Source organism: Cricetulus griseus, chromosome 2, assembly GCF_003668045.3.
Source record: "Cricetulus griseus strain 17A/GY chromosome 2, alternate assembly CriGri-PICRH-1.0, whole genome shotgun sequence".
NCBI lineage: Eukaryota > Metazoa > Chordata > Mammalia > Rodentia > Cricetidae > Cricetulus > Cricetulus griseus.
Window position 1 is genome coordinate 86,274,217 of NC_048595.1, and position 22,552 is coordinate 86,296,768.

At 45.7% G+C, this 22,552-nt stretch overlaps 1 protein-coding gene across 5 annotated transcripts in view; it reads right to left on the reverse strand.

Annotated features, from left to right (window-relative positions):
- Positions 1-21,704, reverse strand: part of Palm2akap2 (PALM2 and AKAP2 fusion) — a 332,065-nt gene extending 310,361 nt beyond the window's left edge. Inside the window, exons 1-2 of one of the 5 annotated variants that reach the window (XM_027403043.2) lie at positions 21,600-21,704; positions 20,959-21,004 (exon numbers count right to left, since the gene is read on the reverse strand). In XM_027403043.2, coding sequence (XP_027258844.1) covers positions 20,959-21,004; positions 21,600-21,601 — 48 coding nt within the window. In that variant the 5' untranslated portion in view covers positions 21,602-21,704. Of the gene's footprint in view, positions 1-20,958; positions 21,312-21,599 lie in introns of those variants that run through there. The other 4 variants (XM_027403041.2, XM_027403045.2, XM_027403042.2 and 1 more) reach the window with 4 other exon arrangements.
- Between the last annotated feature and the right edge of the window lie 848 nt (positions 21,705-22,552).

A 22,552-nucleotide genomic window follows, 5' to 3' on the forward strand; every position in this document is an offset into this window, starting at 1 on the left:
AAATACTCCCATGATTAATTAATGACCAAAGAGTACAACCACAGGATGGCAGCAAGTGAGACACTTGTTAGCCAAACCTGCTGGAGTCACAGGCATGAGCTTCAGAGTTCAAATTTGGACTCCTACCTTGGGTCCGTGTTTAGTTCTCTGAGGTTAACAGGGACAACACCTCTAACAGACCTATGTTTCCATCAAATGAGGTGATTTTACAAAGACACTGCAGTGTGCCACTTGTTGCATGTGTCCAGTGATGGGATAACAGGGGCCTTTATGATACCAGTTCATTGGCCCTGAAAATATCCCTCAGACTTAAAGGTGTGTTGATGTTAATTTTACATCCTCTGTAAAAATTCATAAATCTGGTCCTGGTGGAGGAGGAGCTGGGTAGCCACCAGTTAATGATCAATACAATTATTTCTTCCTGCTGATCTTTACCCCAAAACACACCACTGACAGGCAGTGGGGCATTTAAGGGGCTCCAGATTAAATTCCTAGCTTCCCTAAAATAACTGCAGGCTGAGTCACCCCCTTTATTCAGAAGTCCCAGGATCTTCTGAAAGTTGAAAAGGATGTCATTGTCCAGAAATAGCCTTCACATTCCATCATTAAACTGGCTCTCCAAAGGATACAAGGTCTCCAGCAGAAGAGGGTGTCGGTCCACTGGAACTGTCTCTGAAGCTTATCCATGGAAACTCATGTGGACCACTGCTCAGGATGCATGGGAACGGCCACAGAAGTCTTCTGGGATGTTAACAGAATTGGCAGTGGTGGGTACCACAGACTAGGAAGGCTCACACCTTACCCTGTTACACCGAAGCCCCTGAGAAAACACACAGCTCCAGGTCCCACCACAGATGAGACCAAGAATGAGTTCCTGCTTTGAACATCACTTTAGTCCACTGGCTTTATTCCCCAGCAGGCTCTAACCACAGAAGACTTCAGGACACTTCTGGACAGTCTTCTCTTCCACCCCACACCTATCCACTTTGTCCTTGCTCCCCCTTTGGCTTCCAAGGGATCTGTGAATCTCTGTGGCTCTGTGGCATAGGGCAGGGACCTGGAAGAGAAATGCTAGGCACCAGGGAGGTGCAGTGAGACAGCGGGCAGCTGTCACAGAGCAGGAGGAGTGTGGCCTCTGAATGGAACCCTGCCAATCTGAGACAGACCTTCTCTTAGCTGAGCCTGAGCCCCCGTGGGGATTAGTGCCTGTCTGCTCATGATATCCTAGCACGATGGAAGGGAGAGAATTTCATCAACGAGGGACAACTGTGATCCTGTGGGGAACATTTTAACTCACTATTTATGGTAAGCCAGGAACAACCCAAGTTAATGAAGAAATCACAGATGGCAGAGGTACCTTGTTGATTTGTTGTATTGGTTTTGTTTTGTTTCCAGAATTGCCTACAAAAGTACAAATTCTCAAAAAGGGTGATGCTTAGAGGCTGGGGTGGCAAAGACTTTTCATCTTGTATGTGAGACTCAGACAATAGCTACCTGTGTTATTCTTGTTCTGAGTTTCCCCGAGGACACTGCATGTGCCAGTGCTTTTAACCAGCTTGGGGTGATGCTTAATATTGGTCGCATGGTGGTCTGAATTGCTGTACGGCTTTCTCCCTTCAGACAAAAGACAGCGGGCCCAGGGATGCTGAAGGTTCTGGGACTAAAAGGAAGCCACTTGTGAAAGCGGGACTGGGGCAAGTGGCTCCTTCTGCGCATGCTCCTAGTGTTGCGTCCCTTGGGGCCCGATTTCCACAGACTAAAGCAGGGCAGGGTGCAGAGCGCCTGGCAAAGGCAGGGGTCTAGGAACAAGGCGTGGCTTATCCCCTGAAATCTTCACTTCCAGCTCCTCAGAAGGCAACTCATTCAGTCTTTACAGGAGAATCAAGTGAAAACTACATCACCAGGACAGGCCCTGAAAACAACTGGTGTCCGGATGCATAGGGGTTATCTGGACACACAGAAGGGAGATGATGCCAAGAGACACAGGACGATGGCTCTCTGCACACCAAGGAGAGAGGTCCGGTTAAAACCTTCCTCACAGTCCTCAGAAGAGACCATGCCTCCTCTAGCCGATACAACTACCTACTTGATTGCAGATTTCTGGTCTCCAGAACTCACTGAGAATAAATAACAGGCAAGGGAAAAGGGTCAGGAAGCTAGTCTGCTTATCTCTGTCTCTGTCTCTGTCTCTGTCTCTGTCTCTCTGTGTCTCTCTGTCTCTCTGTCTCTCTCCTCTCTCTCTCTCTCTCTCTCTCTCTCTCTCTCTCTCTCTCTCTCTCTCTCTCTCCTCTCTGCTTTCCCTGCCTGGTCTCCATCAGTGGACTACAGCATCTCCACTAGACCTGGTGTCATGCACTCATTTAGAAAAAGTGTTGTTCTCTTCTGGAAAACTCTAACATACATGCAGCTGTAGGGACCTAGTAAACCTGGAGCTCCTAGTGTAACTCACAGCTCAGCTAAGGCTGCAGAGAACCTCCGTCAGAAGACTATTCACAGCTGGCAACCCCACATAGTTTGTGCACCAACGACAACTCCAATCTAGTTGGTGTCCTTTGCTCAACACCAAACTTCAGCTTCAGCTTCAAATTTCTTCCTCAGACAACACAACAGGTAACTACTGTCTGAGTTTCACATACAAGATGAAAAGTCTTTACCACCCCAGCCTCTAGTCATCACCCTGTTTTTGAGAAATCTTTACTTTTGTGGGCAATTCTGGAAATTAAAAAAAATACAACAAATTAAAGGAACAAATCATTAGTCCAAGAATTAACACTTAAAGGAATGAATCTCTGATCATATAAAATTGGGAAAGGCAGTTGGTCAGGTAGCCCTTACTTTACAGATCAGTGGTCTCCAAGGAGGTTATTTTTGATGTTTGTTTGTTTTGAGAAAGGGTCTTATGTATCCAAGGCTGGTCTCTAACTTACTATGTAGCTGTCTTAGTTAGGGTTTCTACTGCTGTGAAGAGACACCATGACCACAGCAACTCTTATAAAGAAAAACATTTAATTGGGCTAGCTTACAGTTCAGGGGTTCAGTCCATTATCTTCATGGCGAGACAGGTGGCAGCATGCAGGCAGAGATGGTGCTGGAGAAGGAGCTGAGAGTCCTATATCTTGCAGGCAACAAGAAGTGGACTGATTGTTACACTGAGTGAAGCTTGAGCATAAGAGACCTCAACATCTGCCTCCACAGTGACACACTTCTTCCAACAAGACTGTATCTCCAACAATAGTGCTACTCCCCATGAGATTATGGAGACCAATTATATTCATACCACCACAGTAGCCAAAGATGACCTTGAACTCCTGATTCTCTTGCCTCTATCTCCCAAGAGCTGGGATTACAGACATTGACCACCATGCCTGGTTTATTAATCCCAATGCTTTGTGCATGCAAGCTAAACACACTACTAACTGAATTACATCTCTAGACCATCAAAGGGGGTTATCTTATCATTCATGAGGCACTTGGCAATGACAAAGATTATCACAATGAGGAGAAGATAGGAATGCTATTAGATGTCACATAAGCATGGGACAGCCCCACAGCAGAGACTGATCTGATCTGAAATGTTAGTGGTACCACAGAGGAGAAATCCTGAACTTCATGGTAGGCTGCCCTTTCTCCATGCAGCTGCTAAGAAGCAGCCCACATAGAGAACGCTAGGGTCAGAACCTGGAAGCAGAACTCACCCATCTATAGAGTAAACAGTTGGCATGTCCACACTGCTCTCTCCAACACAGTCACATGTCTAGCCCAAGGCTTGCAGCAATCACGTTTTTTGAACTCGATTTCACAACATGGCTGTCTCTCCAAACCTTGGGCAATTTGAAAATATTACGGAGACACTAAAGGCCCTGGGGAAATTTCCAGGCTGAAAGATTCCAAATTGCAGCTGACCTTTCTGAATAAGGCATGGAAGGAAGGACAAAGGAAGTACCAATGACTCAGGGAGGCCAAAGGTATCAGCTACCGATGGCCATCACCAGTGGCTTTCACTTGATCCCCACTTTGCCGGCAAATCAAGGAGTGGCCTGATGGGTTCCAGGAGGTGACAAACCCCAAGGAAAAGGCTTGGTTGGCTGGAAGTCACCTCCCCTTGGCTCCTTCCTCAGACACAGAAAACATAGCTGATGTGCTCTCTGACCTCTACTCTAACACTTCATCTTTAAAGTTCCCCAGAAGAGAAAAGTAAGCAAGTTCTACGGAATATAGAAAACTCATATGGAAAACCTGCAGTGCTCTTTTCCCTTCTGTCCTCTGTCCTTATCAGAAAAAAAATATTTTAAAGTACATTGACATTTTTAGATGAGCCAAACTACTACCCAAATGGATCATGTTATCTGGTTTTCTAAAGACAAGATGCAAGTTGGCTTAGGTGACAAGGACTTCAGGGGACACTCACATACCAACTCTTCAGTAAGTATTAAGTCTCTTCTCATGATGCCCAGAAATGGTCTCCACACTTTTACAGCAAGCACTTTATATCCTCAGCCATCTCCCTGGCCCCCTTAAGTTCTTTAACTTAAAGCTTTTTACAGCCTTTACTGTAATTACAGTCCCAGAAGATGTGCTACACAGAGACCAGGGAACAACAGACAGTAAACATGTTAGGCCTGCTCTGATGACCCTGTTCTGCTGGCCCCCCACAACACAGCCACACACAGAACAGAAGTGAACACACAGGTCTGTGGTACCACAGAGCTTCACTAGTAGGGAATAAAATTTGAATTTCATTACACTTTTATGTCTCCTGAAATATCCCTAACTTTTTTTCAGCCACTTAAAACCATGAAAACCAGACTTGTGAAGGGAAGCTGCTGAGCAGCTACAATGCATGGGTTATGGGTTGTTGGCTCCTGTTCTAAATCAAAACTTACATTTTTGTGGGGCTGGAGAGATGGGTCTGCAGTTAAGAGCAATGACTGCTCTTCCAGAAGACCTGGCTTCTATTCCCAACACACACATGGCAGCTCACAAACTCTCTGTAACTCCAGTCCCAGGAATCTGATGCTGTCTTCTGTGTTGTTGAATAATCTTTTTGTACACTGTGAGTATGTGTTACTTTGATTGGTTTAATAAAAAGCTAAGCAGCCAATAGCTAGGCAGGGTTTTCCAGGGCAGAGGGGCTGCTGGGAAGAAGAAAGGAAAAGCTAGCCAGACACTGAACAAGTCAAATACACAAAATGGGATAATGGTAAAATCCACATGGTAGAATTGGTAGAATGTAGATTAATAAAAAAATGAGTTACAGTTAAAAGAGCTAGTTAGAAACAAGTCTAAGCTATCAATCAAGCTTTCACAATTAGTAATAAGTCTCCATGTCATTTTGTGTGTGTGTGTGTGAGCTGATAGCCCAAAGAAAAATCTGTCTACACTTCTGGCCTTCACAGGCACCAAGTGGTTCACAGACATACATGCAGAAAAAACATCCATTTATTCATTATACATAAAATAAAATAAAAATAATTCTATATGTTAAAAGAACTGTGAGACCCTCTCTTGTTGCTATTTTTAAGTGCTACAATTTATTCTGTATTTCAGATTTGCTATGTAGAATGGACTGTTCCTCTTCAGAAATCACCATAGTGAAATGGATAAGTCAAAGAGCAAGATAAATAAATCAACTATATCAGTTACTTGTCCCATTATCACAGCAAAAAACCCTGACTAACTCATTTTCAGGAAGAAACAGTTTATTTGGACTTCCAGGGGATATATTCCGCCATGACTGGGTAGGGACAGTGGCAGGAATGTGAGGTGGCCATGGCTGAAGGCTGATTTCATTCACAGTCAGGAAGCAGAGAAAAATAAATGCTGGCACTCGGCTCACTTCCTTCTCCTATTCAGTCTAGGACCCCTGCCCATGGATTGGTGCCACCAACTATTAGAGTGTGTCTTCCCACTTTAGTTAACCAAATCTAGACATTCCCTCACAGACATTCCGAGAGACATATCTCCTTCTAGAGCCTATCAATCAATGAATCATCACTTCCAAGACCACAACATCATCAAGGTATCCAGTAGGAATGGCGTGATTGTACTGTGGTATGAGTCATTCCCTGTTCACTAGGAGACACCTTCTTCCTCGATGCATTGTAAGGTCTATGGATTGCTGAAGGCTGATTATGAATGTTGTTTTTATGGACTGCTGAAGGCTAACATTTCTTCTTTTTATTTTAAATTTATTTTATTTCTTATATCTGAGGGTTTGCCTGCATATATGCATATGCACCACACCAATGCCTGGTTCTTGCAGAGGCCAGAGGACATTGGATCCTCTGGAACTGGAGTTAGAGACAGCTATGAGTCACCATGCTGGGACCTGAACCCAGGTCTCCTGGAAGAGCAGCCAGTGCTCTTAACTGCTGAGTGGTCTTTCCAGCCCTGAAGGCTAACATTCCAGTGTTGTTTATAGCTCATTATAACCAATTTTTTCCTCTTTAGCTTTTGCAGTTTGCTGGTTTTCAGATGTTGAGCTAGAGAAGAGGAATGAAGGAGAGTGAGGAAATGCACTGATTTCTCCATTCATGTCCTCCCTGACCAAATATACACCAAACCATTTCTTTTCCCTTTATGAAAGGACATGACTGGTTTCCCATGGAATATAAATGCCTATCTGGTGGTGGTAGTTTTTTTTTGTTTTGTTTTTTTATTTTTTTTGCAGTGCCAGGACCAGCACAGTGAGTATTTTACATACTAGATGTCTGCTCTAGCACTGAGCTATGACCCCATTCCTTATTATTTTATTTTTGTTTGTTTTATTTTTTAAGGTAACTGTTCACTATGTAGTTCAGGCTGGCCTTGAACTCTTGATCTTCTTACATCTGCCTTTCAAGTGCTGGGATTAAAGTTTGTGTCACCACAAACAGCTTCACAAAGCATTTCTTGAAAGTATATTTTAACATACCAAGGAGGCACACATTTCTCCTTCCAACACATGTTCCTGTGGCCTTTCAAATGAGTTACTTAAGATCATAAGCATAGTCCATGAAGAGGGCTCAGTGGATGAAGGCACCTGCCACCAGGCCTGATGATCTTTGTCTCCTCCCCAGAACCCATATGAAGGAAAGAGAACTGATTCCCACATGTTGTCCTCTGACCTCCTCCAACACACACACACACACACACACACACACACACACACACACACACACACACACACACACCACACACACACCACCACCACCACCACCACCACCACCACCACCACCCATTCTCTTTCACTTTCCTGACAGATGCAGACGAGGTAGATTTTAAACCTGTCTGTGAAGATGGCACTATGTGAAGAAGTTGGGCTGCCCAAAGAAAAACAAAAACAGACCGTTAAGTGTGAATTTCAGATAAACAGCAAATACTTGTTACTATAAGTACATCCCATGCAACACCTTGGCACCCTGTGTCTTAAAGTGCTCAAAGCAGGGATGCTACATAGATGAGTAAGGCTGAAGGTGGGGGGTGTTTATAAGGCAGATGCAAACATTGGTCACAGGAGTCTGAGGAGTGGTGTTCATGACAACTCAGGTCCCCACCACAACAGAAGCTCCAGCTCCCCATTGCAGGTTTTAATCTATTGGAGTTCTGCACATGCAGGGAGAAGGTGGGATCAAGCAGACTGCTCAGATTTCAGGTTAAACAAAAATGCCTCCTGGGGGAATTTTCTTACTCTTAAGAGTAAGTAAGTAGAATTATCTTACTCTAATTGTTCTGGTAATGACACAAATTTATAACTTTAAATTCAGACATCAAAAAGCTGATGCCAATTTCGCTCCCTGTTCATTAAATTTTCTCTTTCAGAGGGATTACAGTTTGGATTTCTTACAGAGAGCTCCTGAATGCCCCAGCATGCTGGAAAAGGGACTGATTCCAGCAGCAGCCTGGACTCTGAGCCCAGCCTGTGTGTTGTTTGCTTGTTTGTTTTTTAATAGTGTAAAGATCCCGAGGGGCCCTTGAGTGTATGACAAATGGGCTTCTTGTGGGTGCATCTCACCAGTCTTTCAAACCAACACAAATAAATGTCTTTGTATCTCACTTGGATCTAAGCTGTAACAGCCCTCCACATCCATCCCATACACAACTGCTGTAGGATTAAATAAAATGTATTCTGAAGGGTATCTGTGGAAAACTGATGGCCCAGGATGGGGTTGAGGGAGAGTGTGGTGCTGTGGAGAATGAAGCAAATTAGGTCCATTTTATAATCTCCATATGTTTGATTTAAACCATTGTGAATATTTAGACAGCAACAGATCTTTTCCAAAAGTCAGACTTCTGTGTTCTCTTGTAAAGGTAGAGGAGTCTAGGCATGAATCCCATAAGTCAATCACCTGGAATTAGAAATGACTGCTCCTGTCCCCAAGAGCCTGGTCTTTCTCCATGATCATGGTCTCAAGGGCTTGGTAACTTGTGGTAACTAGCTCCTAAGGATTCCTGGGTTTTGTTCTAATGTAAAGTCCTCTGCACAGTACTTACTACGCAGACAATCTGAAAATCTGGGAAATGCACTTTATCTCCTCCACAAGTAGCCTCAGGGTAGAGTGACCATCTTTGCTCAATTTTTGGACCTCCTGAATACCTGTCTCTAAAAGAGAAGTGGACCAATTACATGAGAATGTCCCCCACAGGCTCATATAATTGAATTATTCCCTAGTTAATACTGATTTGGAAGGATTAGGAGATGTTGTCTTGTTGGAGGAGGTATGTCACTGGGAATGGGTGTTGAGATTTCAGAAGCCCACAGTATTCCTAGTTCTCTCTCTCTCTCTCTCTCTCTCTCTCTCTCTCTCTCTCTCTCTTCTCTCTCTCTCTCTCTCTCTCTCTCTCTCTCTCTCACACACACACACACACACACAATTTCTGACTCATGGTATGTCTCAAGACATAAGCTGGCAGCTCCTGCTCCAGCACCATGCATGCTTTCTTGCTGCCATGCTTCCCATGGTGGTCATCAATGGTCATGGTTTCACCCACTGAACTTTAAGCCCCCAATAAACTGTTTCTTCTGTAAGTTGCCTTGCTCATGGTATCTGTCTTAGGTCAGACTTTAATTGCTGTGAAGAGACACTATGACCACAGCAACTCTTATAAAGAAAACATTTAATTGGGGGGTCTCACTTAACAGTTTCAGAGGTCCGATCCATTACCATCATGATGGGGGACATGGCATCGTGCAGGTAGATATCGTGCTGGCTACATTATGACCAGAAGGTTGCAAGAAGTCAACTGACACACTGGGTGGTATCCAGAGCTTAGGATACCTCAAAGCCCTCTCCACAGTGACATGTTTCCTCCAACGAGGCCATACCCACTCCAACAAAGCCACACCTCTTAATAGTACCACTGCCTATGTGCTTATGGGGGAAAGTCAAACTACCACAGTAATCTTAGCACAGTAATAGAAAAGTAACTAAGACACCCACTTGGTTTAAAAAAGATTCCTTCACTAGGCCAGGCTGCTTCTAGCTTTGGCTTAGGGAAGAGTAGTGAGCTACAACTAGCCAAAGGCAGCTAGGAACCTGCAAAGCAAGAATGGTGGTAACTAAAGGATGGTGATCACTTTCATCTTGGCCCCTTCTTCTGTTTCCAGAGGTGATGCTTTCTTTTCATTCCTCCTCATCAGATCCAATGCAGGTCTGCTGTCCTCACTGCTGAGAAGGCTGGGGGGAGGGTGTTTCTGTAGTTGGAGGATTCAGGGTGTGTCCCATGCCAGCCTCCAGGATGCTCTCATCCCTCTGCACCACACTCATCCTATTACTAGCATGATGGAGTTTTGAAGTTTTACTTGATTCTAGCACTGGGCTATGGACACACATGTGCAGACTTCTATATCCATGAACAGGTCTCACCCCATTAAAGACAGCAGATGTGATGAAGTCAGGGTGCAGAAACTAAGGGAAGCTGCATACCTGACTCCGGGCTGCTCAGTCAAGTGCCACCTTTCTTAAATCCCAGCCTCAATCTCTTGTCACTTGTGGAACCCACATGTGATCACAATGACCCAAAACCTGAAGCTCTGACTGGTGTTTATTGGCCTCAATGTTGTCAACTTCAATGTTCAAATCCACAAAAAAAAGAAAAAGAGAGAAAGAAAGGAAGGAAGGAAGGAAGGAAGAAGGAAGGAAGGAAGGAAGGAAGGAAGGGAGGGAGGGAAGGAGGAGGAGGGAGGAGGGAGGGAGGGAGGGAGAGGATCACCCACCTTTGCCCATGGGGTTAAGTTTTCAAGCATACTTTTTTCTCCTAGGAAAGCATTTTTTTAGTAACCCTCAAAGTTTTACATTTCAGCCCTGGACTTAGAAATAAAAAGAATTCTTATGTGACTGGTTGCAATTTAGCAGACTGGGGGAGAGGGTTCCCACCACCTAGAATAGAAAATAAACCAGTAAAAAGGCTATTTAATTTTCCAGCAAAAAAAATGGGGAGGGGGCAGGTTTTACAAACCCCTTGAAGACTTTTGGTGGAACACAGACTGTCAGCTCACAAGCCCTTAGGGTGATGAAGTCATCTGCAGCAGGGAAGTGAGGAATAGAAAGCTGGACTCTGGGCTGGCCCCAGGCCTTTCAAACAGACCTGGGGCTTTAATCCGGAGACCCAAATGGCTTTTCTTTTTGCTTCTATGTTAGGCAAGGGAAAGGTATTGGCCTCCCTATGCCTTTCTTCTAGCTTATGAGATGCCACAGGCCCTGAAACTTAAGGCAAAAGATGGATGCAAAGTACTTTTAATACACACTCAAGTGCTAAGCAAATAGGCTATTCTCTTTCCTCCATGTCTTCCATTCTTGTGCTTGTGTATATATGTGCACGCATGCTCACATGTGTATGCATGTTCACAAGTGTGTTTGTGTGTGTGAGTGTGTATGTGTGTGAGCGTTATGTATGTGTGTGTGCATGTGTAAGTGTGTGTGTGAGTGAGTGTGTGTGTATGTGAGTGTGTATGTGTGAGTATGGGTGAGAGTGAGTGAGTGTGTGTGTGTGTGTGTGTGTGTGTGTGTGTGTGTGTGTGTGTGTGTGCAGGTGATGTCAAAGGATAATTTTGGCTATCATTCTCCAGGGCTATCATCTTTATTTTTGTTTATTGTGGTTTTGAGACAGGGTCCCTCACTGGCCTGAAGCTCACTAAAACTTTCTGTTTAGGGAGCCCCAGGGACCTGCCTGCTCTGCCTCTCCAGCTCTGGTATTACAAATCTCACCACATCCAGATTTTCACCATAGATTCTGAGGATGGAATCCAGGTCCTTGTGTGTGTGTGTGTAATAAAGGTATTTTACAGACTGAAACGTCTCTCCAGTCCTGGCCATTCTCTGTGTGTCTCTGTTTAGTAGTCCCTATGAACATAGGACTACTGGAAAACAAGGGGGTAATGATTAACCCAGGACACAAGCACCTCAGACATGCGCCTCCTCATATTGACCTCTGCTCCACTGGCCTTTCTGTCTGAAACAGGACTCATCTGCATGGTATTCCCAAGCTCAGAGCACGCCTGAGAGACCTTTTCTCCAGCCAGCGCCCTATGCTATGTGGCCTGTCACCCACAGTCGGCCCTTGCTCTATTAGGCTCCATCCAGCCCAGTGCAGTTTCTGTGCTTTGTATTATATGAGAAATAAGAGCCTGGGGAAGTCTGAATTCTCCAAGAAACTGAAGAGCTTGTTCAGACAATGAATTCTACAAATAGGGATGCCTGGATGGCATCCCTGGGTACACCAATGACGGGCCAAACTTGTGTGTGCCTGCGAATGAAGGCTGGAGAGACCTCTTAACTGTTAGTAAGTAATTGCACATCAGCTACTGCTCATCCTGGCTTCCTATCAGAGTCACCACAAGTGAAGCAGCTGTTCTGAACCCTGCTGAAGGAGGTCCCATGAGACTGGAGTTTGCAATGAAATATCTACACCTATAGATAACATTGCCACATCACGGACTTCTCTCCAAGGAAGCATAGCTGGTTATTATGTGTGACTTGTGCATGAGTGTGTGACAGGGTGCTCACATGTGCCAGGTTGATTTCTGATATTCTCTGTCACTCACCACCTTAGTTTTTGAGGCAGGGTCTCCTCACTGAATCTGAAGTTCACACTTTAAGTTAGACTGGCTTGCCAGCAGGCACCAAAGTATCTCTGCCCACACCCCCTTGCACTGGGATTACAGGTCTATTCCACCATGCCTGGTTCTTATGTGGGGGGTCAGGAATCTGAAGACAGGTCCTGGCGTTTGTGTAACAGACATTTTACCTACTGAGTTATCAACTCCCTAGCCCTAGCGATCTCCTTCACTGCATCTCTTGTCTTCACCGAGTTGCCCTCGGAATGCTCCCTCAAGGGAATTTTATAGCACATAGTTAGGGTCAGCCCAATTCTGTGCAAACCTCAGCACAGATAAAGGCACCCAACCTCCTTGGCCAATCCCAGTTCCTTGCAAACCCTTACAGTCTGCTCAGACAATCTAGGCACACACCCTCAACCCTAGTCACTCATCTAATCCCAAGCAAATTGTTCAAAAAGTTGTCTGTTGGGAGGCAGAGGCAGGCGGATCTCTGTGAGTTCGAGACCAGCCTGGTCTACAAGAGCTAGTTCCAGGACAGCCTCCAAAGCCACAGAGAAACCCTGTCTCGAAAAGACCAACAAATAAATAAATAAATAAATAAATAAAGTTGTCTGCAAGTAATTAACAGACAGAATTTTTAGTTTATTTAAGTAGAACTAAGCAAGTACTTAAGGCAAACGGTGGCTTCCCATCCACAAATCCTTAATCTCTAGAGGTAAAGCACAGAAACTTGTAAATTAGCCACTAAGTCCCATCCCCAGAAAAGGCCTTCTCTTGGTCAGCTACCTGGCATGCAATGCACCTGCACCATCTTCACATGGGGCTGTTTTAAGTTCTTGCTCAATGAGACTGAATTGGTGTTTGTGTTTTTAACTCTTAAGCATGCCATGATGAGCCCAAGCCACTTAGCCAGACTCAGACCACCATCTCTCTTTACTATTGATCTTCTCCAACATTAGCAATAGTTTTCAAAGTGCGTCCCCTAGAACAACAGCTGCAGCTGGAAACAGCTGGGAACTAGCTAGAAAAGCAAATTTCCTGTCTCCTTCCCATGTCCACCCATTCAGACTCTGTGGGAGTGGGAGCAACAGTCTGTGCTTTAAGGTTGTCTCCAATTTATCCAAAAAGGAATGTGCATCGTTGTTCTGTACTACGTGTGTGTGTGTGTGTGTGTGTGTGTGTGTGTGTGTGTGTGTGTGTGTGTGTGTGTATACAGAGACAGACTGTCAACTGTCTGTCACTGCTATTCTAAGTGCAGTGGCTCCCTGTCCCATTACTTGAAGCGGATATAAATCAGGATCATCTCAAGTATCCTGGTGTGAGCTAGACTCAGATTTGCATATCAGACTTAATGTGTCAGATTTGCCTACCTTGGGTAAATGTTCTTCAAGATTCTTCTATAACAGCAGGGCCTTTGAGGTTCTGTTAAGTTAGAAAGCAGCTATCTACCCACATGTGAACACCTTGACTTACAATCATACCCACAATTGTAAGGGGCTCAACCTGGTATCAAAACCACAGCAAATGGGTATTATTTTCTTTCAAGAATCCAAACTTTAGGATATGAGACTCATCAATCCTTAAGGCAAATATAATCTGAATGACGTGGGAGAATGCCTAGAGGAGGACTTTACAATCTCCATACAGTGAAATTCAGCTAAGCCAGGACATATAAACAGCAAACTTTTCAGTTCAAAGCCCCACCCATCTAAATGTCATAAAATGCCCCACCTGTTGGTCAAAAGGAATCACATGTGACCACAAATCTTTTCCGTTCTTAAAGTCATTCATAGTCTTCGCTTAAATTGGAGGTCCTACATTTACAAATCAGTTTTCTTGCTTTTCTTGAAAATTAGTTGATGTAATAACATAGAACCCACGTTCTCACACAGCATAAATCACTTACATCTTCATTGGTCCATAACATCTGCTTCATAGGGTCCCAACTTTCCATTCAGTGTCCCTGATTTAGGTTACACACTTGTTCCTGTAATCTACTGAGTTCACAGCTACAAAAGATACTCATTGTAGGGATGGCTCAGTGGGTAAAACACTTGCTAGAGGATCATGAGAACCTGAGTTTGAATCCCAGAACACACACAAAAAGCCAGGTGTGCTGTCACACAGGCCTTAACCCAGGTGCTGTGGCAGCAGAGACAGGAGGATCACTGGAGCTCACTGGCTTCAGATCTAACTCCATGTTAAGAGACCCTGTCTCAAAGGCATAGGTGGAGAATGATAGTGCAGGACAACCCGTGTCCTCTTCCAGACACTATGCACTCTCCCAGCTCTCTCTCTCCTTCTACACAAACACACACACACACACACACACACACACACACACACACACACACACACTCCGTTATTGTTGTCAGCCTGCACTGAAAACTCTAAGCAGATAGTATGTTCCCTGAAATTTCCTAATTTGGCAAAAATGTTGAGGTTGACAGAACTGTCCCTTTGTGTCTCTTTTCTATTTCCAGATGCACAAGTTGTTTATTTACTGTAAATAGAAACCTTTTGTGCATGCTCACTGGGTGCCTGCTTTGAGCACATCTTGGGAAATTTCCCAAATCACCCCAACAGTACTCCCGATGAGGAGTCTATCCTTATCCCCATCTCACAGATAAGGAAACCAAGGGACAAGGACGTCTTGCAGATACTAATGAACAAGCTCAAACAGAGCCCAGAACCCATACTCCTAACTACCCTACCAGACTATGCAAGGCCCTGGAAGCCTTCAAGAGCCCTATCCTATGTGTCCAAGTCATGCCACATAAGGTTATGACTGACCATACTGCTTCCAACATCCCCCCCAAAGAATCAGTGATAAAATGAGAGTAATTCAAAGGACCAATAGCAGTGGTCCCCCAAAGTACCTGAGAGCCCCTATAGAAATACGGATGAGTCTTCACTGAGCCTTGGCCTTCCTTTAGATGTTGGCCATTCATAACCCATAACTCCCATTGCTTGGCTTTTTAAAAAGTGGCTTTTTAGAAAGTGTTACGTGCTCTGCTTTTCACCATACTTTAAAGTTTGAGAGAGCAGTTGTTCTTTGTCCTAAGAGGCTCAAGCCTGAAATTTCCAGATACAAATAACTATCCAGAGGCTTCTGTGACCCTTATACATGCTTGTGTAAGGCTCCCTCAGCACACTCAGGACCTGTTATGACCCTGAAAGGTCCCAAAGTGACACCTATTCACCGGCAGCCTTGCAAATTCAACCCAGGGCAAACCCTTCCTCTTCCTAATAACCTTACTAAGTGATTTCTTAGGCCTTCACATGGAATTTTAAAGGCACAGTGTGGTGTCATCTCTGTCTCTGAGATGGAAGTAGATAGCAGGTTAATACCTAAGATTTTTCATTCTGCAGTTCTTTGTCAACCATCCACCAATGACACAGGTCCACAAGGGATGTGTATGTGACAGTTCCCACAAGAATTAGTGTTGGTTACTAAAAGGCTTAACTTTGGTCTCTAACACATCCCTGACTTGGGATGTTGGGATGGGTCATATGTAAATGATAGACATGACTTTCATGCAGCTTAGGCAGACCAACCTCAGTAGCATGGGTCATTCATAGACTGGTAGCCTCCTGAGACCTTAGCCCCCCCCCCATTGAACTTAAACCCTAGGAACTTATCATTTGAAGGAAAGTAAAGGCATAAAGAGATGAATCTAAGGAAAAATCAACCAACATTTCCTCTAGGCTTACTCAGGACAAAGAATGGGGGCAGGTGGAAGCCATCAACATGCTATGGGGAGATAGAAAGGGAAAGAAGGTGGTGGTGAGATGGGGGAGAAGAGGGTGGAAGGAGAGAGAGGCAACTCAGAGAGAGATACGGAGAAAGAAACAGAGTCCATAGAAAGTTAGGGGAGGGGAGGGAGGGAGGAAGGGAAGGGAGACAGAGAAGACAGAGATTCAAAGAAAGGAGGGATCAAGAGAGGAATGGAGGGACTGAACGAGAGAGAGAGAGAGAGAGAGAGAGAGAGAGAGAGAGAGAGAGAGAGCACTTAAGCAAGATCTCAGAGGGTTCTGATTCGATAAAGGCATATCCAAGCTCATGTGTCTCCAAGCTCGCCACTCTCTTCCCAGCTCAGGAGAATCCAGGCTGGATATGGAGAGACCAAAGCTTCCCCAAACTCTTTCTCATCTTTCTGTGGGTCTGGATGCTCGGCTTGCAGTGGAGACAGTGACACTACACATGACAGAGTGAATGCAGAATGAAGACCATTTGTGTGAGCTGTGAGGTTCTGTGCACATGCAAAGGAGATTTTTATCATTCCACAGAGTGGGTTTCTAACACATGACAAAACTCCACAAAGAGAAGTGTAGGTTAGATTAACATCCCATTTTTTCAGCACACATTGATATAGTCATGTTGAGGGCCTTTTCCATGGGACTCTTGGGGCTTTTACCCAAGACAGCCTCTATAACATTTACTCATTTTGACTCATGCCCAAGGAAAGCTATCTCCCCCTTGGATATGGAAACATAACAACACCCTCCCCCAAAGTCAGTTTCCATTGAGACTGAGCCGATTCTTCCCCAAGAGAATGTTACTGGGTTAAAGTTTATATTGGGATTTTCCATGCTCAACCCAGGCTTGGAAGAGTCTCCAAAGGATATAGGTGTCCTGGTTTACTCAAGTTTTTCTAATACTATGCATTCTGCTTCCCTTTCAGGGGCTCACACTGAGGCTGTAGACCACCTGCACAGTGCCCCTGTGAGAAAAGATGAGGTACTGCAGTCATCTTCCATTGAGTTCATGGCCTGTGGGCTGAAACCCTGATTTTGGCACTGTCCGTTTAATATTCTAACAGACTTCTGACTTGGCCATCTCTAAAATGGTATAGAAGAATAATGTCTACTTTATAAGCTTCCTGCTAGAGTTAAGTGAGGTAATGTCTGTTAACAGAATTTCCTGGGGATCTGGAGAGATGGCTCAGCATTTAAGAGTCCTTTCTGTTGTTGCAGAGAACACAGGTTTAGTTCCTAGCATCAACATCAGACAAGACTCAATCACTTGTATCTCCAATTCCAAGAGACCCAACACCTCAAACACCTGCACATAAACTCACACATATACACATAAATAAAAACAAATAAATTTATAAAAGCAGTTCATGGCAGCTGGGATGATGGCTCAGTGGGTAAGGTATTGGCTGTGCATGGAGTCCTGAGTTCAGATTCCTAGCATCCATGTAAAAGTCCAAGCATGGAGGCACATGTCTACACTTCAGTGCTGGGGGCCAGCGATAGGCAGATCTTGGGGACTGGCTGGCCAGTGTAGCATAACTGGAGAGCTCAAGGTTCATTGAGAAACTCTGTCTCAGAAAGACAAATAGAGGACAAGAGGAAGATACCCAACATCTACCTCTGACCTCTACACACGATGACAAAGGCTACTGCATCTGTGCATACACACACACCACATGCACACAGATAACACATACATGTACACACACACACACACACACACACACACACACACACACACACACACCAGTCTGTCACCATGTTCTTACTGCCAGCTACTGACTTAACTTCTTGCTTTTGCCTTTCTCTTCCCCATACTAATTGTTCCAAAGAAATAATAGCAAACAAAAATGAATAAATGCCCGTGGTGATCAGGAAGGTTATGATGTTAGTTTCTATGTTATTTTATCCAACCTCCAAGCCTATTCAGGTGACTGCTCTTAGGGCCTGGGAGTGTGTGGTGCTCTACATACCTTGAGGCTAGTTTCCATGTTCTACACCCGAGGTTGTGTACACTGCCTTACTTGTAATTCACAGTAATTGTTCATATGCTTTCCCAATCCATCCTTGACTGTGAGCAACTTTGTGCTTAATCGAAACCAGAACTTAACCCAAGGCCTTGATGGATGTGCAACATTTAATAAATAGCAATCATTGTATTATTTCTCCTCACTTATTTTGTTGCCAGAAGCATTTTGTTGGTTCTAAAGGTACAGTTGTGGGGGTTTCTCTAGAAGGAAAGGCCCAAGGAGGAAAGACACTTGTCAAAGATGGAGTTTCCTCATTTGAAAGGACTCAAAAGCTTTCCTTTCTCATTGACTTAGTAGATTTAATAGAGGCACTGTAGCCACTTAGTAACTCATACTGGGTGATTCCCACAGACAATCATGAAACAGATATCCTGGATCACCAGATACCTGACCTTTCAAACATTAAGCTTGAGGCTGGGAATGGAGGCACACACCTTTAATCCCAGCACTCAGGAGGCTCTGACAGGTGGATGTTTGTGAATTCAAGGTCAGTCTGGTCTACATAGTGTATTCTGGGCCAGCCAGGGCTACATAGTAACACACACACACACACACACACACACACACACACACACACACACACACTCACACACCTTTTTAAATCAATTGTGTCAGGGCAAGACCTTTCTAATGGTGGTTGTCAGCACTGGTGGTACCTAGAAAAGACACTCCATAGAAACCTGGGAAATGAACCCACGGATGGCTCTCAGGTCCCAATCCCTGCTGTGGAGGAAGTGATCCTGGCTAGAACCTGACCCCCACCCAGAGTTGAAAAGAAAATCAGAGCTATGCCCTGCCCTCTCAGCAATGTAGACAACAGCTGAGGGCTCCCCTTGAATATCATTCCATGGCAACTGTGGGCCTAAAGTGCCTCACCTTCCTGGTCTTCAAAGGTCGCCCAAGAGATAAAGTCCTGGGCCCAACTTATAGATGAAAAAATGGAGGCTCAGACTCAAGATTGAACAAGACCCAGGAACCCAAGTAGGTGAAGATGTGAAGGATCACTCTTTTCCCTTTTATCTCCAGAGGGACTTCAGGCAGGGTAGGTTCTAGGGAAGGCCTGTAAGCATCTCAGAGCCCCCTGAGAATTCTGGGAAAGTGGCCAAGAGAGGCAAGGTTTGCTGATTCTGGAAAGTGTGGACTAAGCCAAAATGTGGCATAAAATTATCTACTGATTGTAGCCACAAAGTCCACCCTCACTGTTCTCTTCCATTCTCAACATTCCCTCTCTTTCTCTCTCTCTCTCTCTCTCTCTCTCTCTCTCTCTCTCTCTCTTCTTCTTCTTCTTCTTCTTCTTCTTCTTCTTCTTCTTCTTCTCTCCCTCCCTCCCACACCCACACAAAATGATAACACTTAGAAAAAATTTTCCCAACACAGAATTTTGCAGATGTTGACCCCCCCCCCTCCATTCCCAAAACTCCTCAACAGTTCCTAGGTCCACAGGATGAACTCCGTTCCACAACTGAACAGAACTGAGTGGGTATTTATCTTTCTATCTGCTCAAGAGAACCCTGAGGGTACCCCTAGATCTTTATTGAAAATCACCTTGGCCATGGCTGAGATTACTCCAGCCTATTTGGAAGGGGTGGCCCTGGTGTTAGCTACCACTGGCACTGTGCTCAGAAAGAAAGTCCTTTCATGGAGTCAGCTGTCCCCAAGGCATCCAGGGACACTGGTCATACAGAGGCAAGAAAATATGACAACTGTTGCAAACAGCCAGCAGCAGCCCATGGAGTGGCTGAGTGTTGTCTGAAGCAGACACTTGTCAACAGTTGAAGCAGCCCATTATCCAGTTACACAAAACACCCACCAGCTCCATGGCACCATTTGTAGCATGCTAATCAAGGCAGGCTGCCACATTGCCTTGACACTGGCTTTAGAATCCATGAGCAACTTCATTAACCACCAAAATGTACATGCACTGCATCAAAACGAAAGGAAAGAACAGCCTCCCTAAGTCCAAGGACCAACTTCAAAGACAGTCTCAGAGGCCAAGCATGGCGTTTCACCACAGTCCATGCACAGCTTTCTCCTTCCGGACATAACCCTTCAGATCAGAATAATTTGAGAAAGAGGGTCTCCGAGCTACTGAGCCTACACTGCATGCATTTTCCCAATGAAGACTCCATCCAAAGGTGTTTGAAAACACTTTCATACACATGCCGCTTCTTACACAGTATTTCTCCAACCAATTTATGTGTTTCCAGGGAACTCCTGGAGCACGGGGGTGGGAGGGAGTACTTCGATGGAAGAATGTCTGGAGATTCTTTTATGCCAACATTCTAGCAGACCTCCTTTAATTTGCTATTATTTCATATAGCGCCAGTAACGATTCCCTCATCTGCAAAGGAAATATATAATCCAGCTGTGGTGGCTCCAGTGAAAACCACATCTGTGGAACACTGGCAGAACTGGCAAGGCCTCTCCAATCTAGGCAGTGTCAGACGGCTCTTGTCTGAACCCGAGATACACATGGTATGGTGCTCTCCAAGGGCAGAACTTTGCCCAAACCGGATGTTCCTTTGTATGCTGAACCAGTAGTTTTCAGATAATCCACACCCACGAGAAAGACTCTCCTGAAATATTACTCCCAAGACCCAGCTGAAAGAAGCCCCTGCCCTCTTTAGGGTGGTGCCCTGTGCCAGAGCCCTTGCTAATGTCAAACGGAGAGGAAAACCAGCACTCCTGGTTTCTGGGGGAGGTTGTACCACGCAGTCAGCTGTCTGGAAAGCCAGCAAGGCAGAGGAAGATAGCCACCGTGGGGTCACTATTCTCTCCCTTCTCGGGAGTTGGAAGCCAACCTACTTTTGACTACTGGTATATTTCAAGAGTCCCCTGCAACACACGCATGAACTACCCCCGCCTCTGTTTAGTCTATCCCTGAAGCGCGGTAGCAAGCATCTTATTTCTAAGCCAATTTTCCATGTTCAAATCCTTCTAGTCCCAAGTGCGCCCCAGGGGTTTAGTCTACAGACATATAAAGGCAAAAGGCAGAGTCGCCAAGCCTGGACAGACTTTCACCCCAGCACAGGGCCTGTGGCTACCAGGCTGGCATGTTGCTGGCCCTGAGCCCACTGGTCCCCGTCCACCCCAGACAATAGAGCAAGAAAATGAAATGAAAAGTGGACTTACTGCTATGGCTTGCAGCCTCTCCTTGTGCAATTCCGCCTCTGCCATCCTGGAGAAGGGCACACGGGCAGGGGAAGAAGAAAGAAAAACAAAACACACGCTGTAGTCACTCAAGGAGATGGAAGGGCACTCGTGGGGGGCTCAACGACTCCGGGGACAGCTGAGGGGCGTGTGGGGTCCGCTCCTGAGGGGCGGGCAAAGATGTGCGCAAGGCTGGCTCAGAGCTCAAACCTCGGTCTCCGCCGGCGCGGCCGCCTGGCTGCGCCCCAGCGCCGCTGCGAACTGCTAGATCCCGGTCTCTACCGCCGCCGCCACCACCGGCCGCGCCAGCCGGGGACGTGGGCTGCCGGCAGCCTCCGGGAGAGCGCGCTCGGCCGCGCTAGGTCCCCGCCCTGACGTCTCTGCGCCTCGCTCCGCCCCTGGGGTGTGGGGGACTCGTGGCCTCCGCTGTCGCTTGCGAGTGGGGCACCTGGAGCGCCCGTGATAAGCGAGCTGTGGGGTTGGGGGGGCGCACAGCTGGTGCGCCTCGGTGGCCAAGCGCAGTGCGCTCGGGGTCCAGACAAGACCAGGCGGCGCCTCTCCTGAGCAGAGATGCCAGCAGAAGGGGCCTTTGGCAGAATGCGGGCCCCAGCACGTGTCCTTACATGCCCACTGCTGCGGCCACCCAGTATCCCCAGCGCCTTCTAGCTGGCTCCAGATGCTTGTGCTCCACGTGGGGGACATTTCCAACAGATAAATGCTGTCTTGTCCATGTGTTTCAAATGGCAGGGCCTTCAAGGGCAGGGTTCATCACCAGATAGGCCACCCTTCTAGTGACACACCAATTGTAGACAACTCAGAGTTTGAAGCCTTGGATGCCTTCCCGGACAAATAAGTCACTCTGAGCCTCAATCTCCTTACATGAAAAAAGTGAAAGATCACAAGTGATCTCATGGAGACAGCCTTAAAAAATGAGTGTGATAGGGACCTGAAGAGATGGCTCGGGGGGGTAAAGTTCTTAGGGTGAGGACTACGTAAAAGTCACGTGGCCACGGGCGTACCTACAATATAAGGGAAGCCTCAGAGCTGCAGCTCAGGCACTGAACACTAACTTCTCAGATGATACTGATGTGATGACAGTCTGATACACAAGCTCCAATAGCAAGCATGCTAAGAAGAAATGGCCCTTTTCCACTTAGCTACTACGTATTTTAAAAGTTACCAAAAAGGAATGAATGTTGATGGCGGCTAGGGCTATAGCTCAATTGTAGAGTGCTTGCCTAGCCTGTACTGAGTTAGTCCTGGGTTGGATTCTTGGGAATGAGGGGGAGGAATGATGGCGCCAAAGAAGGTGAATGTACTTAAAGTCACCAAAATGTATATTTAAAAATGATTAAAACAGCAGATTGCATACTGTGTATACTTAACAGCAATTAATTTTCACAAAAAGGGGGTTGTGGAAGGAGACGAGGAAGGAAAAGAGCCCATCATTTGTAAAGATCTGAACTTTAAAGCTGAATAGTTAGGGTTGGGCCACAGAGCTCAGTGCAATCACCTTGCTGGTCACAGCCAACGAGCGGATAGAAGCCAGGATGGGAAATCAAACCAGGAGGAAAGT